This window comes from Hypanus sabinus, chromosome 10, assembly GCF_030144855.1.
Source record: "Hypanus sabinus isolate sHypSab1 chromosome 10, sHypSab1.hap1, whole genome shotgun sequence".
In the NCBI taxonomy this organism is placed as follows: Eukaryota; Metazoa; Chordata; class Chondrichthyes; order Myliobatiformes; family Dasyatidae; genus Hypanus; species Hypanus sabinus.
Window position 1 is genome coordinate 94,722,583 of NC_082715.1, and position 26,133 is coordinate 94,748,715.

The following is a 26,133-nucleotide window of genomic DNA, read 5'->3' on the forward strand; positions in this document are numbered from 1 at the left end:
TGAGTTTCCTATACAAAGTTTTATCTTAGATTTTACTTGGGTTCTGGTGAAGGGTCCCAGACCTGAAGGGTTTACTGTTATTTGAGAGGTAATGCCTGACCTGTTGAGTGTTTCCAGCATTTTATGTTTTTGTTTGAGATTTTATTTTGTAATCCAGTGGCTGAGTTATTTTTTGATTTTCAGATTCTATCCCTTTATTTGGTCCAAAGTAGAATTGGTAAATGTAGATTGCTTTATTATTGTAACATGTTCTGAGGTACTGTGAGAGTCTTGCCTTACTTCCTATAGATCATTTCATTAAAATAATGAAATGAGGTAATACAAGGAAAAGCAATAATGGTATAAAGTGCAGAATAATGTATTACAGTTGAGAAAGTGCATGTTGGTAGGCGTAAGGTGGAAGATTGTAAAGTCAGGTTTATCTTACTGTGCCAGAGAAACATTCAACTGTTATAACAGCAGGACAGAAGCTGCCTTGAAACTTGGTAGTACATGCTTTCAGTCCTATGTATCTTATGCTTGATGGGGGGGAAGGGAGGAGAGAGAATGTCTGGGGTGGTGAGATTTTTGATTATTCTATCTACTGAAGCAGTGAGAAAGATAGACATAGTTCATGGAGGGGAGGCTGGCTTTTGTGATGTGATGTGCTGAGCTGTGTCTGACTGTATAGTCTCATGCAGTCACTGCCAGACCAGGTGTCATTTCACGCCATGATGCATCTGATGTAATGCTTTCTATGGTGCATCAATAAAAAATTAGTGAGGGTCAAAGAGGACAAGTCATATTCCTTTTGTCTCCTGAGGAAGTGGATGATCTCATATTTATGTAAACCAATCACAAGCAAAAAAATCTGCAGATGCTGGAAATCCAAATAATGCATATAAGATACCGGAGGAATTCAGCAGACCTGGCAGCTATTGTGATGGAAATGAGACAGATTCTTTGGTCTCAAAGGCAAGGGCTCTGGACACAGTTTTGATAATAAGGAGTTTATTTACAAGGGGAGAAGAGCTTGGGAACAACACAAGCGGCTACAATATTCGCACAAATGCATTTAGAATAGATGAGCATGGGAAAAGTTGGGTTGGCAGTACAATACCCAGGAAAACAGTGTGGGGACAGAGTACAGGTACACATACAAGCAAGGGAAAAGTAACTACGATACCCGCCAACCCTTGACTATGGGCAGGCACGGCTCACTGCTACAGGGATAACAATAAACACTTCCACAACCCTATTCAATGCATAGCTTACTACATGTTTCCAGCGCTGTATTGCAGTCTTCAGCTTGGAGTGAAGCAGGGTGGTCCCCCGAGGATGGCAAAACGAGAACAAACCAAGCACAGGTTATAACTCAGGGGACTGGAGGGTCCAGCTCAGATGATTCACCCGGGGGGGGGGGGGGGGCAATGGCTTGGTGCTAGATGGGTTAATCCAATTAAGGTGGCCAATGGTTAAGTGTGCATTGATTAGTTGGGAGGAGTGAAATGTTGACTGGCATGTGGTGTGCCTTCTGACCAGGTGAGGGTAGTGCTGTCATGTGACAGGCATGGCTCTCTGGATACAGCAGCCTTTGAGGCAAAGAGTACAGTCAACGTTTCATGCCGAGACCCTTCAGCGGGGCCCTTTGCCGAATGGTCTCAACCTGAAACCTCGACTATACTCTTTTCCATAGATGCTGCCTGGCTTGCTGACTTCCTTCAGCATTTTGTGTGTGTTGCTTTTATGTAAACTGAAATAGATTTCAATTTCAAAGTTTATTTTCATTCAACCATACACATGTATACAGCTAAATGAAACATCGATCCTCTGGGGCGAAGGTGCAAAACACAGTAAGACGATAACATATAGGAGCAGAATTAAGCCATTCAGCCCATTGAGTCTGCACTGTAATTTCCTCATATCTGATCTATTATCCCACTCAACCCCATTCTCCTATCTTCACCCTGTAACCTTCGATGCCCTAACAAATCAAGAACTTACCAATTTCCAGTTTAAATATATTCAGTGACTTGACCTACACAGTCATCTGTGTTGATGAATTCCACAGATTCACTACTCTCTGACTAAAGAATTTCCTCCCCACCTGTATTCTAAATGGACAGAGCCTCTATTTTGAAGCTCTGCCCTCTGGACCTAGATGCCCCCCACTATAGGAAACATCCTCACCACCTCCACTCTATCTAGGCCTTTCAACGTTCCATTGGTTTCAATAAGATCCCCTCTCATTCTTCTAAACTCTAGTGAGTACTGGCCCAGAGCCATCAAATGCTACTCACACATTAACCCTCTCATTCCTGGAATTATTCTCATGAAACTTCTTTGGCCCCTCTCCAGTGCCAGCACATCTTTTCTTAGATAAGGGGTCAAAACTGCTCACAATACTGCAAGTGAAGTCTGACAAATGCCTTGTAAAGTCTCAGTATTCCATCCTTGCTTTTATGTTCTAGTCCTCACAAAAATGAATGCTAACATTGAATGTGCATTCTTCTCCATTGACTCAACTTGCAAGTTAACCTTTAGGGAATCCTGCACGAGGACTTTCAAGATCCTTTGCACTTCTGATTTCTGAATTTTCTCACAGTTTAGAAAATATTGTCTGCCTTTATTCCTTTTGCCAAAGTGCATGAAAAACACCTCCCTCCACTATATTGCATCTGCTTCTTTGCCTGTTCTCCCAAACTGTTTCAGTTCTTCTGCAGACTCCTTGATTACCCAATCTGCTTCTCCACCTATCTTCATATTGTCTGCACACTTGGCCGCAAAGACATCAGTTCCATCATCCAAATCATTGACATAATGTGAAAAGAAGCTGCCCCAAAAACAATCCCTGTGGAATGCCACTTGTCACCTCCTTCCCACCCCCTCAGTACATTTAGTTAAGACCCAGCACATACAATCACAGAATAATATTAGCACAAGTCCCTGAGAGGCATGACCTGAGATTGACTGCTCATTATTTTGTCCTATTCCTTATTTTATTGATATGTTTGCTAATTTTATTTGTCTATCAGCAGTGCCATAATTCTTTAACTCTGTTTTTCTTTTGAGAAATTTGTGCATCAGTTGAATAATGTTCTTTTGTTTTGTCTGCAGGTTTTGCAAATCCCAGTCGTAATTCAATTACTTTTCCTATGGATCAATAAGTCGAGAATAAATGGAACTACCTCGTCTAACTGGAGCATTGCGCTCCTTTTCAAATGTCTCCAAGCAAGATGAATATATTGAGGATACATCAGAAATGCTTGTAAGTTTTTAGAATTTCATTTTCTAGTTTAACCTAACCTAATCCATTTTTAAATCAGATGAATGTTAAATGTATTAGCGACTACACTAGTGATGTAATCATTTTCAGCCTGTAGACAATTCTGGGCATATGTAGATATGTGAACTGCAGGTACTTTTTCCACAGCAAAATCCACTGAAGCATATTTAAATTTTTTTGCAGTATTACGTGAGCTCATATAGAATTATTTTAAAGCAAGTAGTATTTCCACTTATAGAGAGTAATTGATTTTAAGCCATATAAGTATTAAGTTAAGAACTTGTGGCTGAAATTTGTACAACTTTTTAATATTTTCTTATCTTATTATTATTGTTAACTTTCACTTGGTAAAATATTATCTCAAATGGTTTGCGCTGTGACCAATTTCAAGTAGGTACAACTGCATCAATAATGTGTAAGGGATACAAACAATTATCACAGGAGGCTTGAATAGTTTGCAGATGGTGCTTGTATTGAGGTGAAATTACAGCATTGAAAGATGAGGTAGTTCCATTTATTACTTTTTATATAATGCCCAAACTTTGACGAATGGTGCGGAAATGAGACTTGTCTTATTTCTTTTGTTATATGAAGGGTATGACCTCTCCTGTCATTCTGAATGCTCGGATGCAGGTAATTAGGTAGCTATTTACCAGGAGGTCCTTTTCGTTTGTGGGAATAGATGGTGGCAGCAACCTACTGAGACAAAAGTGCAATGCAAAACTAGCCAAATCATGTGGAAAGCGGCCAGTGAGTGAGTGGGCCAGTGAAGGAGTGGAGATTTGAGGCTTTGTCTTGAGAGATTCTGGCAATTTTGGCATTTGGACTGTGCAATCAAGATTTGAATAGCTCAGGCTCAGCAGAAAGCAGCTGATTGGGCAATCGAGGTCAGGGGACCAAGCAGTTTGAAAAGCTCAAACAAATAAATAGAGGGTTACCTCAAGCGGAGCGGCCTGTGTAAAGTGGCCAGTGAGTGCATGGGCCAGTGAAGGAGTGGAGATCTGAGGCTTTGACTTGAGAGGCTTTGATGAGAAGAGGAGGAGGACGAGCTTCACTCCAAGTGAGGTAAGGCCGGGTAAGTTTCTTTCAAAGGAGAAAGTTTCAAAAGTCGAGGCAAGTATTGGGTAGGTCATGGCAGCTGAGATCGGCCCTGTGGTTTGTTCATCCTGCAGCATGTGGGAAATCAGGGATACTTCCAGTGTCCCTAACGACTATGTTTGCAGGAAGTGTGTCCAACTGCAGCTTCTGGCAGACCGCATTGAGCGTCTGGAACTGCGACTGGATTCATACTGGAGCATCCGCGATGCTGAGAAATTCGTGAATAGCACGTTCAGTGAGTTGGCCACACCTACACAGGCAGAAAAGGAAGGGGTGGTCACTAGACAGCGTAGCAGTTGGCAGGTAGTGTAGGAGTCCCCTGAGGTCATCTCCCTCCTAAACAGATATACTGTTGTGGATACTGTTGGGGGAGATGTCTCATCAGGGGAAGGCAGCAGCAGCCGAGTTCATTGCACCATGGGTGGCTCTGGGGCACAGGAGGGAAGGGAAAGGAGTGGGAGAGCTATAGTGATAGGGGATTCGATTGTAAGGGGAATAGATAGGCGTTTCTGCGGCCGCAAACGAGACTCCAGGATGGTATGTTGCCTCCCTGGTGCAAGGGTCAAGGATGTCTCTGAGCGGCTGCAGGACATTCTGGAATGGGAGGGTGAACAGCCAGTGGTCGTGGTGCACGTAGGTACCAACGATATAGGAAAAAAATGGGATGAGGTCCTACAAGGTGAATTTAGGGAGTTAGGAGATAAACTAAAAAGTAGGACCACAAAGGTAATAAATCTCTGGATTACTACCAGTGCCACGTGCTAGTCAGAGTAGAAGTAGGAGGATATTTCAGATGAAAAAGTGGCTTGAAAAATGGTGCAAGGGGGAGGGATTCAAATTTCTGGGGCATTGGAACCAGTTCTGGGGGAGGTGGGACCGGTATAAACAGGATGGTCTGCACCTGGGCTGGACTGGAACCAATGTCCTAGGGGGAGCGTTTGCTACTGCTGTTCAGGAGGCTTTAAACTAATGTGGCAGGGGGATGGGAACAAGTGCAGAGAGACAGAGGGGTGTAAAATGAGGGTAGAAGCAAAAAGTAGTAAGGTGAAAAGTAAAAGTGGCAGGCAGGCAAATCCAGGGCAAAAAGCAAAAAGAGCCACTTTTCAACATAATTGTATAAGGGCTAATGTGTTGTAAAAACAAGCCTGAAGGCTTTGTGTGTCAATGCGAGGAGCATTCGTAACAAGGTGGATGAATTGAATGTGTAGATAGTTATTAATGAATATGATATAGTTGGGATCACAGAGACATGGCTCCAGGGTGACCAAGGATGGGAGCTCAACATCCAGAGATATTCAATATTCAGGAGGGATAGACAGGAATGAAAAGGAGGTGGGGTAGCATTGCTGGTTAGAGAGGAGATTAACGCAATAGAAAGGAAGGACATTAGCCTGGAGGATGTGTAATTGATATGGGTAGAGCTGCATAACACTAAGGGGCAGAAAACGCTGGTGGGAGTTGTGTGCAGGCCACATAACAGTAGTAGTGAGGTTGGGGAAGGCAGGAAATTAGAAATGTGTGCAATAAAGGAACAGTAGTTATAATGGATGACTTCAATCTGTATATAGATTGGGTGGACCAAATTGTTAAGGGTGCTGAGGAAGAGGATTTCTTGGAATGTATGCGGGATGGTTTTCTGAACCAACATGTTGAGGAAACAACTAGAGAGCAGGCCATTCTAGATTGGGTATTGAGTAATGAGGAAGGGTTAGTTAGCAATCTTGTCGTGCGAGGCCACTTGGGTAAGAGTGATCATAATATGTTGGAATTCTTCATTAAGATGGAGAGTGACATAGTTAATTCAGAAACAAAGGTTCTGAACTTAAAGAAGGGTAACTTTGAAGGTATGAGACGTGAATTAGCTAAGATAGACTGGCAAATGATACTCAAAGGGTTGAGGGTGGATATGCAATGGCAAGCATTTAAAGATCACATGGATGAACTACAACAATTGTTCATCCCAGTTTGGCAAAAGAATAAACCAGGGAAGGTAGTGCACCCGTGGCTGACAAGGGAAATTAGGGATATTATCAAGTCCAAAGAAGAAACATATAAATTAGCAAAAAAATAGCGGCATACCTGAGGACTGGGAGAAATTCAGAGACCAGCAGAGGAGGACAAGGTGCTTAATTAGGAAAGGGAAAAAAGATTATGAGAGAAAGCTGGCAGGGAACATAAAAACTGACTGTAAAAGCTTTTATAGATACGTGAAAAGAAAAAGATTAGTCAAGGCAAATGTAGGTCCTTTACAGTCAGAAACAGGTGAATTGATCATAGGGAACAAAGACATGGCAGACCAATTGAATAACTACTTTGGTTCTGTCTTCACTAAGGAGGACATAAACAATCTTCCGGAAATAGTAAGGGACCGAGGGTCTAGTGAGATGGAGGAACTGAAAGAAATACATGTTAGTAAGGAAGTGGTGTTAGGTAAATTGAAGGGATTAAAGGCAGATAAATCCCCAGGGCCAGATGGTCTGCATCCCAGAGCGCGTAAGGAAGTAGCCCAAGAAATAGTGGATGCATTAGTGATAATTTTCCAAAACTCCTTAGATTCAGGAATAGTTCTTGAGGATTGGAGGGTGGCTAATGTTACCCCACTTTTTAAAACAGGAGGGAGAGAGAAACCGGGGAATTATAGACCGGTTAGTCTGACATTGGTGGTGGGGAAAATGCTAGAGTCAGTTATCAAAGATGTGATAACAGCACATTTGGAAAGAGGTGAAATCATCGGACAAAGTCAGCATGGATTTGTGAAAGGAAAATCATGTCTGACGAATCTTATAGAATTTTTTGAAGATGTAACTAGTAGAGTGGATAGGGGAGAGCCAGTGGATGTGGTATATTTAGATTTTCAAAAGGCTTTTGACAAGGTCCCACACAGGAGATTAGTGTGCAAACTTAAAGCACATGGTATTGGGGGTATGGTATTGATGTGGATAGAGAATTGGTTGGCAGACAGGAAGCAAAGAGTGGGAGTAAACGGGACCTTTTCAGAATGGCAGGCAGTGACTAGTGGGGTACCGCAAGGTTCAGTGCTGGGACCCCAGTAGTTTACAATATATTATTAATGATTTAGACGAGGGAATTAAATGCAGCATCTCCAAGTTTGCGGATAAAACGAAGCTGGACGGCGGTGTTAGCTATGAGGAGGATGCTAAGAGGATGCAGGGTGACTTGGATAGGTTAGGTGAGTGGGCAAATTCATGGCAGGTGCAATTTAATGTGGATAAATGTGAGGTTATCCACTTTGGTTGCAAGAACAGGAAAAGAGATTATTATCTGAACAGTGGCCGATTAGGAAAAGGGGAGATGCAACGAGACCTGGGTGTCATTGTACACCAGTCATTGAAGGTCGGCATGCAGGTACAGCAGGCGGTGAAAAAGGTAAATGGTATGTTGGCATTCATAGCAAAAGGATTTGAGTACAGGAGCAGAGAGGTTCTACTGCAGTTGTACAAGGCCTTGGTGAGACCGCACCTAGAATATTGTGTGCAGTTTTGGTCCCCTAATCTGAGGAAAGACATTCTTGTCATAGAGGGAGTACAGAGAAGGTTCACCAGATTGATTCCTGGGATGGCAGGACTTTCATATGAAGAAAGACTGGATTGACTAGGCTTATACTCACTGGAATTTAGAAGATTGAGGGGGGTTCTTACTGAAACGTATAAAATTCTTAAGGGATTGGACAGGCTAAATGCAGGAAGATTGTTTCTGATGTTGGGAAGTCCAGAATGAGGGGTCACAGTTTAAGGATAAAGGGGAAGCCTTTTAGGACCAAGATGAGGAAAAACTTCTTCACACAGAGAGTGGTGAATCTGTGGAATTCTCTGCCACAGGAAACAGTTGAGGCTGGTTCATTGGCTATATTTAAGAGGAAGTTAGATATGGTCCTTGTGGCTAAAGGGATCAGGGGGTATGGAGAGAAAGCAGGTATAGGGTTCTGAGTTGGATGATCAGCCATCATCATTCAGAATGGCGGTGCAGGTTCGAAGGGCCTACTCCTGCACCTATTTTCTATGTTTCTATGTACTTATGATTTGAGATGTTCACACTTATTGAAAAAATGATGGGTGGTAGTGCTCTTACCCCAGTACAGGAGGCATTTGGTTCATCATGTCTCTTTTTTTGTCACTTGAGCAATTCAGAGGTATACCAGTGACCTACTTTTTCCACTTGTATATTCCTATTAACCAAATATTTCTCCTTTTTTCTTTAACCACTCACTAACTCAAAGCATTCCAGTAATCTTCACAATAAAGAGATTTTCACTTTACCATGTTTGTACTCTTGATAATTTTACATTAGGTACCCCTGTCACTGATCTTCTATCAAGCAAAAATATCTTAATTTATAAAAACAAGCTGCATTGAATCTTTTCTTACTTAAATGTCCTTAACGTCCCACTATCTAAAAATCTTTACTTTTTAGCAATATTTTGTCTCTTGGGCATGGATATAATGACCCTTCTATCTTGAGACATTTAAATCTCTTATAGAAAAATCATTGTCTTTTTTTGTTCTATCTTTATCTATTACTCAAATTTAGTTCCTTGGTTTGTGACATCAGAGAATGCATTTCAAATCCTGTCCACTAATCATATAACAATCCTTTATTTCTTAATGTTGTCTTAATAGATATGGATGTAGGCCCAACATTGAGTTCTGAAGAAGTATCACATGATCCCCGTGAAATATATTTAGTATTAAAATTAGTAGCTATTTAGGCAATCTGGGATAAATGGATAAGATAGTAGATAATTCAGACATGATCTTATTGACAAGCTTGAAGCTTGAAGTGCCATAGAAGTACTCATTTAAATTTCTGGTCTTAATTTATATTGGTTAGCATGTGGCAAACCAAAGCCATCATTTCATTCTCTGCCATAAAATTAACCCTTGACTCTGATTTCATTTTCCTCCTAGCTCACTTACCTGAGATGAAATATCATTTGCAAAGCTATGACAGCCTGTTTTGATGTTAAAACCTTATTCATCACAATATCATATTCCAACAAATAAAGCACAAGAATTCAATGTACTGAAAAATAGAATATAACCTTTGTTTGGCACAAATTGAGTATATTTTCAACTTATTCATTGAGACATATGAAAGGATAAGCCTTACACTTAATAGATGCAGGACAAAAGTCTTCTACCAACCTGCCACTGACATACAGTGCTATTTTCTGATAATAAAAGTTAATGGTGAGACTCTGATAAGAGAAAGGGCACTTTTCATATCTCAGAAGTCACCACTCATTGGAAGAAATTCACTATTCCCTAGTGATGTGGGAGAATCTAGAGAACTTTGGAAAACCCCCATGGTTAAAGGGGAAATGTGGGAACTTCACATAGACAGCACGTGAGTTCAGGGTTGAAGCTAGGTGCTGGAGTTGTGAGGTAATAGCTCTACTAGCTGTGCCACTGGGTTAGTGCATATGTTTATCACTTTTTGAAACAAGAACAAATGTTGGAAGTCAAAGTTCAAAATTTGAAGTTCAAAGTACATTTATTATCAAAGTATGTCTACTGTATACAATGTTGAGATTCGTCTTCTTACAGGCAGTCACAAAACAAACACAAAAGAACCTATCAAAAAACACACATACAACAAACACTGTCAAACACCCAATGTATGGGGAAAAATTATGGGTTGCAGGCTGCAGACTGCATCAGTCACAGTTCCAAAGAAGTGTATCTTCTAGAGTACCTAGCAGTTTTGTGTGCTGTCTGCAAGATGTCGCCATTGGTTGCTAGTGCCATATTTTTAACTACTGGAAGCCTAGAACAACACATTAAAAGAGCTGGAGAAACTCAGCAGGTCAGGCAGCATCTATGGAAGGAAATGAAAAGTCAGTGTTTCGGGCTGTGACCCTTCATCAGGACTGGAATCAAAGAGTGCAGCAGCCCGGAGTTAGTGGGGGGGGGGGGGGGAGTGGGAATGATGTGAAAAGCTAAGAGGTGATGGTGGGATGGTGGAATGGTGGAAGAGGCAAAGGGCTGAGAAAGATGGTGCACTACTCAGTTCTATCAGGAGGTGGGGTATTAGAGGAAGGAAGGCATGGATAATGGTCGTGAGGTTGGAGTAGGGATGGAAAGGATAATGGAGCCAGAGGGATAAGGGAAAATAAAGGATGGGGAAGAGAAGGGAGTGATTGATGCTGTCAAGTTGGAGACAGCCAAGATGAAATATGAGGTGTTATTCCTCTAATCTGTGTCAAGCATCAACTTGGCAATGTAGGAGTGGGGGAATGGATTTGTGGGGAGGACAGCACTGATAGCAGTGGAGGAGAAAGCCTATTTTCTGATAAAAGAAGGGATATCTTGGATGTCTTGGAATGAAAAGCCTCATGATGAGAACAGATACAATGTAGTCAGAGGAAATGAGATAAGGGATTAGCATTATTGCAACTAACAGTGGGAAAAGATGTCGTCAAGGTAACTGTAGGAGTGAGTGAGTTTATAAAAGATGTCAGCACAGTACATAATTTTATCTCTGGAGTTAGAGATAGTGAGAGACCAAGAAAAGGAAGATAAATATTGGAGAAGGAGCTAATGAATTCTATGCTGACTGGCAACACCTGCAATGCTGCTGGTGCTGAACTGTGTTGGTCTTTGCCGTTCCTTTAGGTGCCTGCTGTTTGATCAATAGTTTTTCACCATATTGTACCACCCTAGCTTGTATATTGTCTGAACATAGATAGCTGGGACGCAACATCCATTTTCAACCTTGACCAATGGAAGGCCTGTGTGGAGGCTGGTGGCAAAGCTTACAGAATTGATGAATTCTACATGAGTGCAAGAAGCAGCACTGATGCAGTCATCAATGCAGCAGAGAAAGAGTTGGGGAGGTTGTTAGGTAGTGCCTGAGTCAGTGTGTGGAAAAAAGTGGAATCAGTGCAGCAGAGATTACATTTGCTCTGTATTGTCATGAATTTGATGCTTAAGGTTTTAATGATATGTATTTATTACAAAATTATTTTTTGCTCACTGAGATACTAATTGCATGTTTGTGTTTTTATTTGTGTACATTCCAATGATTACTTGTTAATTTTATCTTTTTCAATTATTAACTACATAGACAAAAAGATCAAAAAGGAAAGAATACTTTTCCAAGACAGGTTTAACTTGGAAGAATATAATTCGGTTTGTTGAGAATGTACCAAAGAATGAACATCAAATTGTTAATGAAGAACTCAAGAACATTTTGAAGGCTGCTAGACAGTTTGGTAAGTTAACATTAGAGATTTATGTGCTTTTTATGGAAATTCAACATGAAATAAATTATACCATATCAAGTTCAAGTTCAGTTTTCAACCAAAAGTGTTCTTCCAAGCCCAAGGTACATAACAAAGTACATACAATCACACACAGCACATAGCACATATAGTTATGATACTACATGCAGTCACAAAAAAAATGATACTAGTCCAAGTCCCTGAGTGGCATGGCCTGAGGATTGATAGTGCCTGGGATGTTGTCCTTGAGCCATTTCTGCAAGAACAAGCACACAGCATTTCCTCCTCATGCTCTAGTGCAGCCACAGATGAAGGCAATCCAGCTTTTCTTTCATTAAGTGAAACCAGAGAGCAGCACTATTGTTAGTGGCCAGCATGGATTCCTGTGTGCTGCCATACCTCTGCTTTCTCTCGCACTGCCTCCATTACCCTCTCCTTGGGTGGCTGCAACATGTGATGCTGTGGCATGAGGGCCTGGTACATGCAGTGACTGAGGCCATGTTGCTCCCCCATTGTCAGACTCACCAATAAAGCAGACTTGCAGTATTCTGTATTACGAATGTCACGCGGGGTCTTGAGATCACAGGAAAAACATCCAAGACAATCATTTGCACCATTTGTTGGACTACAAAACGTCTCCAACGTCTTCGGTACTCCAACAAGCCCATGCTTTGCAGCTCTAATGTTATCTATCAACTCACTATTGAGGTAGACTTGCAGTACTTGTTCTTAATATCCAGCAGCGTTTTGTAGTCATATTGCCTTTCTTTCAAAAAATTTTTAAAAAGAGAGGTGGTTGCAAACCTTTGTCTTAAAGTTTATTTTTTGTTTTGAAAGATAGCATTGAAACATCTTTTTGAAATATTATAGTTTTGTGGTGGTGGTGTTTGCACATTAGTCTTAGAATTTCTGAAATATTGATCCAGCTCTGATGATAGATTTCTAGGTTAGAAGTGTTATTTTTCTATGATCTTGTTGGTCAGAGGGCTGCGATGAGCTGTTAAATTTCTGGAAATATAGTCTGAAAACAGGTCAGGTAAAGGTTTTGGGTCAGGTTTGAGTGAGAATAAAGAGTCAGTGGCAGGAGCCTATGCTCAAGAGTCCAGATTGAAATGATCTCCCATCACTGATCATCAGTCTTGGAGATCAGGCTGCAGGTACTAACTATGGAGACCAGTGATCCTAGTCTAGGGAAAGCCTGGTCCTTGGCATTTTGGTTGTTAATGCAAAGATGTAGTTCGCTGCATGTTTCAATGTATCTGGTGATAAATAAATCAGAATCTGGAAGTCAATAGATAGGGGAGTCCCTTAATGAATGCTTTACTTCAGTGTCCAATAGTGAGACAAAAAGAGGCTAATCTGCTATAGCATGTTGAGATTGAGAAAAAAGTGGTGTTAGAGCTTCAGAAAAACGTTAGGATATGCAGACAGTTGATTCATGTGGTTGCATTAAAATATTGAAAGTCTATATTCAATAACACAGCTTGTTAGCATAAATTTTTGGAATATACTTAAGCAAGAATTTAATTTTATATATAATTGTTAAATTGGTTTGCAGTTAAGTTTAAGATGACCTCCAAAGATACAAATGTCAACTGAAGTTTACCTCAAATATTTTGCTTTTAATGAACAAAAGTAATCAAGGTTTTAGATAATGTATAATGATTTGGTGCAAAATATCTCACATAAAACGCTGGAGGAACTGAGCAGGCCAGGCAGCATCTATGGAAAAGTCGATGTTTCGGACCAAGCCCCCTCGTGAGAACCATTTGTACAAAATATATTTACTGATGTCTAAAGCATAATGACAGTGTGTAATAACCGATTAAGATCATTATGTGTGGAATTTTTTTTCTGTCGTGGAAAATTTAAGCTATATTTGAGATTCATGTGTTAACCATGTACTACTGATTCCTATGTCACTTTAAAATATAAAAAAATTATATTTTGTTTATTTTCTCTATAGTTGGTACTGAAGAGGAACAGGAGGCAGTAGAAAGTGCTGCTGCTTTTCTCTTCAAAACTTTTCATAATAAGGACCATGTTGGACAAGAAGAAACAAAAGCACTTAAACACATGTTTGGGCCATTCCCTTCTTCAGCTGCCACTGCTGCCTGTAATGCAGTGTATAAAGTTGTCACATATTTTTGTGAAGATGTACTACAAACATTAATTTCTACAAATAAACCTGCAAGCTACAATTCTCAAGCACAATTTGGTAAACACATTAATTTTTCATTTGAATCATTTACTTTGGAATGTATAGATGAAATATCCTTGAACTGCGAGGAAAACAACCACAAGGATTTCAGTCTAGACTATAATAAATATGTGAACAATCATCAAGAAGATTATAAAAATGGATTGATTTATAGTTCAGATCTAAATTCTTCAAACAAAGTGGATGGCTCATTTTTAAGGCAACAAGTTAATAGCTATATTGTTCAAACCTTACAAGAGTCAGCAGATCGACCAACTGCAGATGACTTGTGTGGTACGTTGTTTGAGATGCTGGCATCTTCTAAAAGTGATGATGAACTTCAAAATGAGGTATGTCAGACATTAAGTTTATAATTCCAAACTGACCATAATCATTCCATAAATATAAAGAATTAAACAAGATTACGTGTTTCCAAAAAAAGATGCAGAAAAGTGAAATCAATATTTAGTTCCTGAAATGTACAAATATATGAAACATTGGTATGTAGTAGTATTAGAAAATTTATTCCTGTTTTCATTAAATCACTGTTCTGTGCTGCCACCCTATCTTTTCCCCTTTCTCTCACAGCATCTCTTCCTACCTCTTTTGCCAGCTGCCTCTAATCTTCCTTCATCCATCTCTCACAATTTCCCTACAGTCTTACCTCACTTTCTCTCTCATCATCTGCCCCTTGCTCTGCTGGCACCCTGTGATTTCAGGATTGCTGCTTCCTTTGCATTCTAACTCTCTAGCACAAGGTCTCCCCTGACTCTCTGGGTTGCTGCCTTTTGCTGGCTCTCCCTCTTTCTCCTTGATTACTGTCTCTTTCTTCACAAAAGCTGATAATTTTTATTAGAATATCTTTTTCTTTATTTTTGACCCCGAAGTTTATATTGCAATATTTTCATGCTGTTCAGTGGTAGCTTTTAGGTATTTTTTCAGTTAGATATAGTAGTTTGGCAATCAAAATTGTCCAAGGTGTTTTCAGATTGCATAACCCTGTTCTTGATTTGCCTATATGTTCTGAGAAAACTCTTGTGCCCTTACTGAATCTGGCCCATGTATTATTCCAGTTTTTCACTGATGTAATTAGTTCTGGACTGTCAGTCTGAATTGACCTAAATGTAACAACCTTTTGTAGATTAACGAGAAACCCAGTTACTGCTCCCTCAGGTCAACTCAACAATGCATGGATAATAAATTACATTCTTGTTATTACCTTATAAAGAGTTTGATGTCCATTTGACAACGTATTTGCATTCTGCCTACAGTAGTAAGATTTTTATTTTAAACACATTTACTTTCAAATCATTTCAGTAAATGTCCATTTTCCCAATTAAATTCATTTGCTAACTCAGCTATATCTGTTGTCAATAAGTACCATGGGCAAACAGTTGTGTATAGGCACATAATGTTGGTGGAAAAGTTACCAAAGGTACTTGCAAAATTTTACAGATAATTTGTACCATGCTATTCAGCTGTTCTGGCTCTTAACTCATATTACTGCTATTTGAAACAGGTGCATTTCTTACATTTTTATGACTTTTTAGGTAATTCATTGTAGTGACTGATTATAATTTTCTGCAGGTTTTACTTTTTGTAAAGGCTGTTGATGGACAGCAAGCATTGATGATTAAATCCTTTGTGATGGAAGACTATATGTAACTTTGAAATATATATTTAATATATGGCTATTTCTGGATTTGCCAGGTGTTTACATATCTTCATTTTAATTTATTTTATCAGACTTTTTTCACAGCTTGGTCAATAGAATGGTCAATGAATATTTGATTAAAAATACTGTATGGAAAGTAACTAAGTAATTACTGTGATCACAAAATCCCAAGTTTAAAGTGTTGAGCAAGGAAGCTATAATTTCTTAGAAGAACAGCAAGCTTTGTACTTGATGACAATATATTAATAATTCATTTGAAGTTTCTTTTTTTCTCAAAATGTATTTCATTTTAGTTATTTGAACTTCTTGGACCTGAAGGATTGGAATTAATAGAGCGGCTTTTACAGCACAGGTCTATGATCATTCAAAAGGCTCTCACCCACCCTCTGGATCTGAAGCCCAATTACCTTCAAGGTAAGAATTTTACAAATTGAAATAAAAGGATTTGGAACTGAATGAAAATTTTAACTAGAGCCATTCGGGATCTACTTGTATTGGGGTTAGGGTCATTGTATATTTATAGAGTGAGATGGTACACCTTGAAATGTGGCGGAAAAGCAAGGTCTAATGTAGAATGTGTATTTGAACAGGGTGGTAGATTAAGCACTTTGTTGGGGATGAACATGTACAGATCATAATGTGTCATGAAACAGGCATAAGGTCAGTTTTAATAAAGGAAACAAAGCATTGGCATTAGTTTCAGAGTGTTAGACATGTAAAGCAAATAAGCTGCACCAAGCTTTGTATGATCTTAGTTAGGTTAGACTTGTCTCCATATTATACTCAAGGATACAGAATAATTAGAGAAGCTACACAAAAGAAACTTCAATTAGATAGTTAATGAGAGATTGCACATATAAGGAAAAGTTGAATAGGTTGGATTAATTTCAACCTATTCACAGTCCTCTTGGCTAGGTAATTACAGATTCACTGTTTCCTAATGAAAGGAGCAAATGACGGACCACTCATTTTGAAACTGCTCTATGGGCATTCTGGACACTCTTGTTACAGATACCTTATTTAAGAATTATGGTTGAAATTTTGTGTATTGGATGTGGGGGCATTACTCCACAAATGGTTGTAATGCCTATATCTCCAGACATCTGGCCATCAACTTCACTATTTATGGTAGATGTTCTTCTGGTCTTTTACCTCCTTTATATTTTGACCTTTCCAACCAGGGAAGCAGCATGTACATATGTATCAAAGTTATCCCTACTCATTATGTTTTTGATATGCATATAATAATTAGAGTGAATGTTTGAACCAACTTCAATCTAACCTATATAGATAAGCAGTATTTAATAAAGGATTTAGGGAGGATAGCCTGCTTGACTAATGTCCTGTATGTCAACCCTGAGATTCAAATCATAGGACAGATAAAATTATGTAATATTGATAAATGCTGTAGGTTGATATTCATTGGTATGGTATTTATATGATTTTCCACATTTGTACTGTCTGTTTTCTTAGCAATTGGCCAAATATTACATGTTGGATATTAGGTGGCTTTGCATTTTTTAGAAAGCATATTCAAGCATATCTAGGGTTCCACATTAGTGATGCTATAACGGCTCAGGTTATCAAAGTTCAATTCCTGCATCGTTTGCAAGAAGTTTGTACGCTATTCCAATGAGCACATGGGTTTCCTCTTGGTGCTCTAGTTTTCTGTTACAGTCCAAGGATGTACTAGTTAGTAGGATAATTAGTGATTGTAAATTGTACTGTGACATGGCTAGGGTTAAATAGGTTGATTGCTGGACGGTTTAGCTCATTGGGCCTGAAGGGCCTGTTCTGTGCTGTATCTGTACATAAATTTATAAAAAGAACTGTTGGTGACTAGTTGGATAAAACCCATTTCTATATAAACTTATCCTCAATCCATATACTACTAAAAACTCTCATGCTCTGTTTGTTTGTTACCTCTAATTAGCACAAATGGTGCATTACAGCGGCACTTCGGCTAAACCGGCTTAAAATGCGCTAATTTACAGAATGAAGGCAAAGTTCAAGATTATATATTTGTATAAAATTGCTCATTCGCAAAAATCAACACGGCCCACTTTCACCCAAGAGCCAATCCACCATCATGGAAATCGGGACACGACACCACGACATATGCGCACGGCTGGCCTCAGCAGTGACACCAACTGGAGCAAAAGGGCAGGGCAGCTCCATTTCGAGTGGTCACATATCACCATCAGCATGTGCAGGATTAAACTAATCTAACTGCCACCCATCAATGAGAGATAATTAAATCTTATTGTAATGACGTACTTCTCTTTCAATATTTTTATTAGTTTCTGCATAACGGAATACAGAGTACAAGAAGATGTACAAGTTTTAAAAAAAGTACTAAATACGTTGTATTAAAATGAAGTTACAATCACTAAACCCTGTATTCATAAAAATTAAATTAAATCGTAATATTGAAATATAAAAAATTTGGTACACAGAAAAATAATCTAAACCCACTACCAAAGTCAGAGCTGTTAGGAAAAGCAAGAAAAACGAGGGAAAAAACCCTTATCATATAATAAAATATATTATTAGCCACCATCTGTACTTTTACAACAAATCAAAGGTTTTGAAAATAACTCAAAAATGGTCCCCACAATGTATAAAAGTCTTGACTAGATTCAAAAACTGAACATTGGATCTTCTCTAAATTTAAGCATGACATAACATCCCGTAACCTATAATGACGTACTTTGAGACACCCATAAAACCCTTTGCTGCAGTCAAAGAACAACGGTGAATATATCACTGCCATTTAGGAGAGCACCAACCACATCATCAAGAATAATCAGCTTCCTTTGGTATTACTGCTTCGTATCTTCTATCCAGCATTAGGGTAAAAAAATATGGTCAGCCTAATTATACTGCATGGAAAGAGAAGGGGGATGCTAAACATCGTCAGGAAGCGGCAAGGAGAGGGAGAGAACAAGAATTGGATGAGTCCAGGGCCGCACAACTCCATGATCAAAGAGTCAGGACAAAAAAGATGAGAGAGGAAGAGACAAAGGAGCTGAGAAATGCACGTCTCCAAGATCAGAGACAAAGAAGAGATGAAGAGACGGCACATGAAAAGACTGCATATCTCCAGAATGACAACGAGAGGCACAAGGGTAGCAGATGAACCAGAAATGTTGCCATCAGAAGAGTCCTTCGTTAATGAGGAGGAGCTATATTTGCCTTGCTACGCTTTTTTCTTCTTCAATAAACTGGTTTTTCTTCTTCAATTTCCAAAGCAAAGCAATATCAACGGCATTCAGGAAAATTTCATGTTCATTCTGGTCACATCAGACTTTCTCTCAAAGGGTGCCCCAGTGGGTCACCCTGTTGTCTAGTAACTGACTACGTTGTTAAGTGCTAGCATCAGCAGAACAGCCCCTGCAGAGACCCTTTTGTAAGTCCACAACATCCTAACCAATGGGAAAGATACTGCAAAGTGATAGAGTGTATCTTCGTTCACAGCCACGTTCTACAATACACGATCTACTGAACAATGTTGCTGGACTGTTGTACTTTTTCCTTTGTCTCTTCTTCACTTTCCTTAAATTTGACCCTTACTTTATTGATATTGTGGTTATAATAAAGGATCTTAATTGAATTTATTGCTCATCAAGACTCCAAATAATCAAAATTATTATTATGACACTCCTCAATTCGTCAATCTTTTCACACTAAGCTTACTTAGGAAATATTATGTGGTAACAGAAAACTCACCCGGTCTTTTTTTTACTAAAAAATTATCAGCCCATTGTGTTTCATAATCACTTTAATTTAATTTGTGTATCTAATGTAATGTTCAATTTGTTATCACTAAATCTAAATGGGAATTTCACAGCAACACACTTCTATTTTAATCAGCAAAGTTCCATTGAAATCAGAATACTTGTATTGCGCAGGATAGAGATATGTCTCTGCCAAAGGAGGTGTAAGGTGTTCCTTCCCTCCACCTGTCAAGGGAGCAGGTGCTGGATATATGAGCAGCTGGTGCATATCACAAGTCCAGGTTATGTGACCACTGATGCCAGATAGACAATCTTTGAAGTGTATTGATAATGGCTGAGTTCATCCGTCTTGTAAAGACACTGCCCAGAAGATAATGGCAAATTACTTATATAGAAAAATTTGCTGAGAAATTCATCGTCATAGAGACCATGATCGCCCATATTGTACAACACAGCACATGATGGTGATAATGAGTATTGTGCATTAGTTTTTGCATTTGTATATTTTTGTGGTAATGTCCCTTTTCCATCATCTCCATAGCCTTCCTTTAGTCTGGAACATGCACTATTCTCTCATGTTAATTGCCAGAATTTGTACTTTATGATGCAAACAATTATTCAAACTTCATGGAAAAGTAGATAGGATAGACTAACAATTAAGTACATTGCGGATTAGCTTCAGTTGGTTCATGGGTCTCTGTAGATTTAGTATCTTGGTATCCAACAAAATGCAGCATGGTTGTTAACTCTTCAGTTTTCAAATTGCATAGTTTTGCTACTCATATATTTCACTTTAAGTGACCAAGTCTTTTGTGCCTATCTTAGTATCTCCATGTGTTGCTTGGTTTATTTTTATGATTCTGTGACACAACTTGAGATGTTTTACTAGGTTGGAACCACTTAATAAATGCAAATTAGATGCACAAAAATGAATGAGGGTTTCCACATTGAAACCTGTTGAATGATGAATGGCTTTGATAGAGTTAATGCGGGGAGGACGTACCTTATGGTGGCTGAGTCTAAGACAAGAGGACACAGCCTCTGAATAGAGGGACATCCTTTTAGAACGGAGACGAGGAGGAATGTCTTTAGCCAGAGAGTGGTGAGTCTGTGGATTTCTTTGCCACTGGCAGCCAAGTTTTTAAGGCAGAGATTGAAAGATTCTTGATTGGTCAGGGCATGGAGGATACAGGGAGAAAACTGGATCAGCCAGGATGAAATGATGAAGCAAACTCAATGGGCCAAATGACCTAATTTTGCCCCTAAATCTTATGGTCTTATGCTCAACATTACATTAATCCCATTTACAGATACTTCAAAGAAAGGTTTAGTTGGAAATTCACAACCCATATATGGCTGCCAAGTCACTGTCCATTCTGAACAAGAAAAACAATTATTAAAACAATGTCGTAAAGAAGAAAAACGGCAAGCTAAACGAGAAAAAAGAGATGAAGGGGAATTTTTGGGTGATGGACCTCAATATTTTGATCCAAAGGAATTGCGAATACAAAGGTAAGACAACAAATTTCAAAGCTATTTGCTTCCAACAATTTAGTTTAGGTAATTTGTTTTTACAAAATGTTAAAGTAATTTACCTTTCATTGACTGAAAACACCGGTCAGTTAATTAAAAAAGAATCATTGATCTATGCCTCAGATTCCAGGAACAACTGTGAGATTGACAATAGGATGGGCAGTGTTAATGAGTTTTGGATTGGTAATCAAAAAATACATTAAGAATGCAACTGCTTATTTAAATATAAAACATTATCAAAAAATGTGATTGTAAGTCTAAACTTAAAATTTTTCTTCAGTTTTGCAAACAATATTCATTCGTGAAGCAGAAACATTTCATTTATTATGCAAATCAGAATTCAACCCTGATTGCTTAGTTTTGCAAGATGCAAAGTGCTCAATCATTAACTAACCTCTGAATCAAAAGATCATTTTGATTGTCTTCAAAAATCAAGAAAAAACAGAATATTTCTGGTTAAAGAAATGCTTGTAGATATGATTTTTAGTTATAATTTTTTTGTGTGTCTTTTATAGAGAGAATGCTCTACAGAATGCAAGATTAGCGCCAATTCTTACAAGACAATATAATTCTGAACGAATTCATTATCCACATGTTTATGATTCACATGGTGAAGCAACACAGACCTCAGCATTTATTGCTGGTGCAAAGGTATAAGTTTGATGCTTTGGGTGATAAAGTTACTTAATGACTGGTTTTTAGCATGCAAATACTTTCACTAGAGCGCATGTTTTCTGACTAGCTGACTGCCTATAATTTAATTTTTTTTATTAAGATTTTCAAAGAAATGAGAACAGAAAAAAGAATAAGTCAAATAAATTTTTGAGTCTGCTCTGCTATTCACTAACATCATGAACGATCTGATCTTTCACTAAACTGATCTCTCTCACTAAACTGATCTCTCTCACAACTTCATGTTTCTGTTTGATTTCCTAAATGTCCAAAAATCTTTGTAGTTTAGCCCAAAGCACATCATTAATTTAAGATTTCAAAAGAAATGGTTTCCTGTCTTATCTTAAATGAATACAGGACTGAAGATGTTGTATTTGAATGCAGTCAGTATATGGAATAAGGCAGGGGTCACCAACCTTCTTTGTAACGCAGACCGGTTTAATATTGACAATATTCTTGCGGACTGGCCAACAGGGTGGGGGGGGGGGATGTTAATCACAACCAAAATATAGGTTATAAGTCAACTCTAAGTCACTTATAAGTGGCTGATACAATCAATTTAGTTTCTGAAAGGGATTATGTAACAAATGTACTATTAACCACACAGCGCATATTTTCTTCACATGAATATAGTGATAAGTCAATTATAACTCATAAGTCAATCGCATCATGACATCTTAAGTAACATTTGGATATTAAACACACACACTGCATATTTTTCTCGTATAACCATATAAAATCATTGCAACACACCAATATCGCTGAATCAGTGGGAGCCTCTGGGCCTGAACTCCAGCTTCCCACCTGCCCGCCTACTTGGTTAGGTGCGGCTGGTCACGGGTGGGTTGAGAGGACAAGATAAGGGCCGGAGGTCCCCGTGCCGAGCCTGTGGCGGTCGCAGTCCGGAGAGAGTGGCTGACTGAGCAAAGAGTGCGACAGGGCATGCGCCCGCCCCCTTGTCAGTAGGTAGGATCTGTTGGCCAACAAAAGTTTGGCTCAAGACATGACTTTCAGTAGATCACAGTGAGGTAGCTGCTCTGCTACTTACGAAACCTTGAGCCCGAATTAGGACGTCTGCGAATATTTTAGTACCGGGTTCCCCACGAACATTTGGTGTGCTAAACCGGTTTAGAAGCGGTGCCCATCTGTCCGCGCTCCAGGTCAGTAGCAACGGCACTTCTCGCCGGCCGTGCGAGGCGGCCGGTTACCCGAGGCCAACCGGTGATTCCTGGCACAAGGGTATCACTGCATTTCATTGACTGATGACCTCGCGTGGGTAATGACTTTGCATGCGTAATGACCTCTCATGCATTCAAGTTCAACAGTGGGCATGACGGAATGAGGAAAGGTGCAGCTGACTCGTATCATTTCATATCGACAAATAATATTGTTTCCTCACGACCCGGTAGCATATGCTTTGTGGCCCAGTACTGGTCCTCGGCTGGTGGTTGGGGACCACTGGAATAAGGTAGATGATCTTCTAGTGCAGTTAGAGATTAGCAGGCATGATGTTTGTGAGCATCACTGAGTCGTAGCTGAAAAAAAGATAATAGTTGGGAGCTTCACATCCAAGGATACTATTGTATTGAAAGGTCATGCAGGTAGGCAGAGAGGGTGGGGTGGTTCTGTGATAAAATAGATATCAAATCCTTGGAAAGAGGTGATATAGGATCTGAAGATGTAGAATTCTTGTGGATAGAGCTAAAAAACTTCAAAAAGGTCCTGATGGGAGTTGTATACAGGTCTCCACACAGTAGCCAGGATGTGGGGTACAAATTACAATAGGAAATAAAGAGGACATGTAAAAAGGGCAATATTACAATATGAGAGATTTCAACATGTAGGTAGATTGGGAAAATCAGGTTGGTGCTGGATCACAAAAGACAATTTGTAAAATTTGTACAAACTGCTCTGAAGAACAATCTTGTGGTTGAGCCTATGAGGAGAAAGGCAATTCTGGATTGAATGTTGTGTTCATGAACCTGATTTGGCTTGGGAGCTTAAGGTAAAAAAGAGGCAGTGGATCTTGATGCTCCTACACCACCTTACTGATGGCAGCAATGAGAAGAGAGCATGCCTTGGGTGGTGGGGATCCTTGATGATGGATGCTGCCTTTCTGCGACGGCACTCTGTGTAGGTATGTCCGAATTGGGGAGCATGCCTTATGACAATAGGTTGAGTGAACTCGGCCTTTTCTCCATAGAGTGGCGGAGGATGAGAGGTGACCTGATAGTGGTATATAAGATGATGAGAGGCATTGATCGTGTGGATAGTCAGAGGCGTTTTCCCAGGGTTGAGATGGCAAACATGAGAGGGCACAGTCTTAAGGTGCTTGGAAGTAGGTACAGAGGAGATGTCGGGTTTTTTTTACGCAGAGAGTGGTGAGTGCATGGAATAGATTGCTAACGACAGTGGTGGAGGCTGATATGATAGGGTCTTTTAAGAGATTCCTGGATAGGTACATGGAGCTAGGAAAAGTAGAGGGCTGTGGATAACCCTAAGTAGTTTCTAAAGTAAGTACATGTTCAGCACAGCATTGTGGGCTGAAGGGCCTGTACTTTGCTGTAGGTTTTCAATGTCTCTGTGTGGAGGGTTTTACCCGTGTTGGAATGGGCCATATTTACTATTTTGTCAGATTATCCTCCAAAGGTATTGGTGTCTCCATACCAGACTGTGATATAACCAGTCTATATACTCTCTATCACACATATGTAGAAGTTTGTCAGAGTTCTAGATGTCATGACAAACTTTTGCAAACTTATAAGGAAATGAAGGTTTTGCCATGCCTTCTTCATAATGGTACTTATAAGCTGGGCTAAGGATAAATCCTCTAAATGATGATACTGAGGAATTTAATGTGGCTAACCCTCTCCACCTCTTGATTCCCCTGGTGAGAACTGGCTCATGGATCTCTGAGTTCTTCCTCCTGATAATCAGTTTCTTGATCTTGCTAACATTGAGTAAGAGGTGATTATTGTGGCACCATTCATCCAGACTTTGAATCTCCCACCTGTATGTTGATTTGTTGTCACCTTTAATTTGGCCAAGGATAGCGATGTCACCAACAAACTTACATATGACATTGCGGCTGTGTTTTGCCTCACAGTCATAATTATAAAATTAATAGAGCAGGGGGCTGAGTTCACAGCCTTGTGTTTCACCTGTGATAATGGCGATTGTCGAGGAGATGTTTTTGCCGATCTAAACTAACTGGGGTCTGCAATTGAGGAAATCAAGGAGGTTTTGAGGCCAAGGTCTTGAATAGATTTGAGGGGATGATAGTATTGAATGCCAATCTGTAGTTGATAAAGAGCATCCATGTTTGCATCTTTGTTGTTCAGATTTTCCAAGGCTTGAGTGATGAGCCAATGAAATGGCATCTGTTGTGGACCTGTTGTGCCGATAGACAAATTGAAGTGGATCTAATTCGCTTCTTAGGCAGGAGTTAATATTTCATGTTTCATTACCAACCTCTCAAAGCACTTAATCACTGTGGATATAAGTGCTACTGGATGATAGTCACTGTGGCAGGTTACCACGTTCTTCATAGGCACCCAAGCACATTGAGTTTTTATCCTTGTAAGAACAAAGATGAAAGCAGATGACTCAATACAATTTTAATATCTACAATGACATTGTTTACTTTAATATTTTGAATCCAGCAAATGATTCCATTGAATTACCTGTTAACAATAGGACCAAATGGGCTTGCTTACACACTTTTGCCGGGACAAAGTAATAAACATGGATGGTCTAAAAGCTTTTCAGACAGAGAACCTAGATAACCAATATTAGTGTTGTGAGAGCAGTCTCTCTGAGTACACAACTATTGCAATTATTGATAGACACAGCAGATATGCTTTTGGCTATCTTTGTGCTAAATAGCAATAAGTCTGGTCTAGAAGCTTCCCTGATCTCAGTCTCCTTCTTTTTTTTCAATCTTTTTATTAATATCAACATGATAAGATTAATACATAGATAATGGGATTACAAACTTACCAAATTAAAATGAACATAAAAGGATACATAGGCAATAAGTACAATATAGTTAAGTCTTCCCACATCATGAATGATACAAATATCACATAAACGAAACAAAAAAAAACTAGGTATATCATGTTGAGAAAAAACAGAAAAGAGAAAAAAAATATTATTACCCTAAGAAAAACTAACCTAACAAACTGATCACTAACTAATAAAGAGAAAAAAAAGGAAAAGAAAAAGAAGAAAAAAAAATAAAATAAAAATAAAAAAATATTTAAAATATGGGCTGTTCATAATATCTATAAAGAGATACAAAATAATCAGTGTCCCCAACCCCGATCTTCTCAACATATATATAATCAAAACCGGAAAAACAAACAGGATTGGAACAGGGTCAATTTATATCGTGAAAATATTAAATAAATGGCCTCCAAATCTTTTCAAATTTAATAGAAGGGTCATATATGACACTTCTAATTTTTTCCACATTTAGACATAACATAGTTTGAGAAAACCAATGAAATATGGTAGGGGGATTAATTTCTTTCCAATTCAACAAAATAGATCTAGCTATTAATGTAAGAAATGCAATCATCCGACATGCAGAAGAAGATAAATGAATTGACTCCATCATTGGTAAACCAAAGATTGCAGTAACAGGATGAGGTTGTAAATCAATGTTCAATACCGTGGAAATAATATTGAAAATATCTTTCCAATATTTTTTCA

General features: G+C 39.0%; 1 protein-coding gene across 2 annotated transcripts in view; it reads left to right on the plus strand.

Annotated features, from left to right (window-relative positions):
* ascc3 (activating signal cointegrator 1 complex subunit 3) overlaps nt 1-26,133 on the plus strand; it is a 374,033-nt gene that overhangs the window by 8,066 nt on the left and 339,834 nt on the right. For both annotated transcript variants that reach the window (XM_059982329.1, XM_059982330.1), the window contains exons 2-7: nt 3,097-3,247; nt 11,447-11,594; nt 13,570-14,153; nt 15,772-15,892; nt 20,526-20,727; nt 21,264-21,399. In XM_059982329.1, coding sequence (XP_059838312.1) covers nt 3,158-3,247; nt 11,447-11,594; nt 13,570-14,153; nt 15,772-15,892; nt 20,526-20,727; nt 21,264-21,399 — 1,281 coding nt within the window. In that variant the 5' untranslated portion in view covers nt 3,097-3,157. The remainder of the gene's footprint in view (nt 1-3,096; nt 3,248-11,446; nt 11,595-13,569; nt 14,154-15,771; nt 15,893-20,525; nt 20,728-21,263; nt 21,400-26,133) is intronic.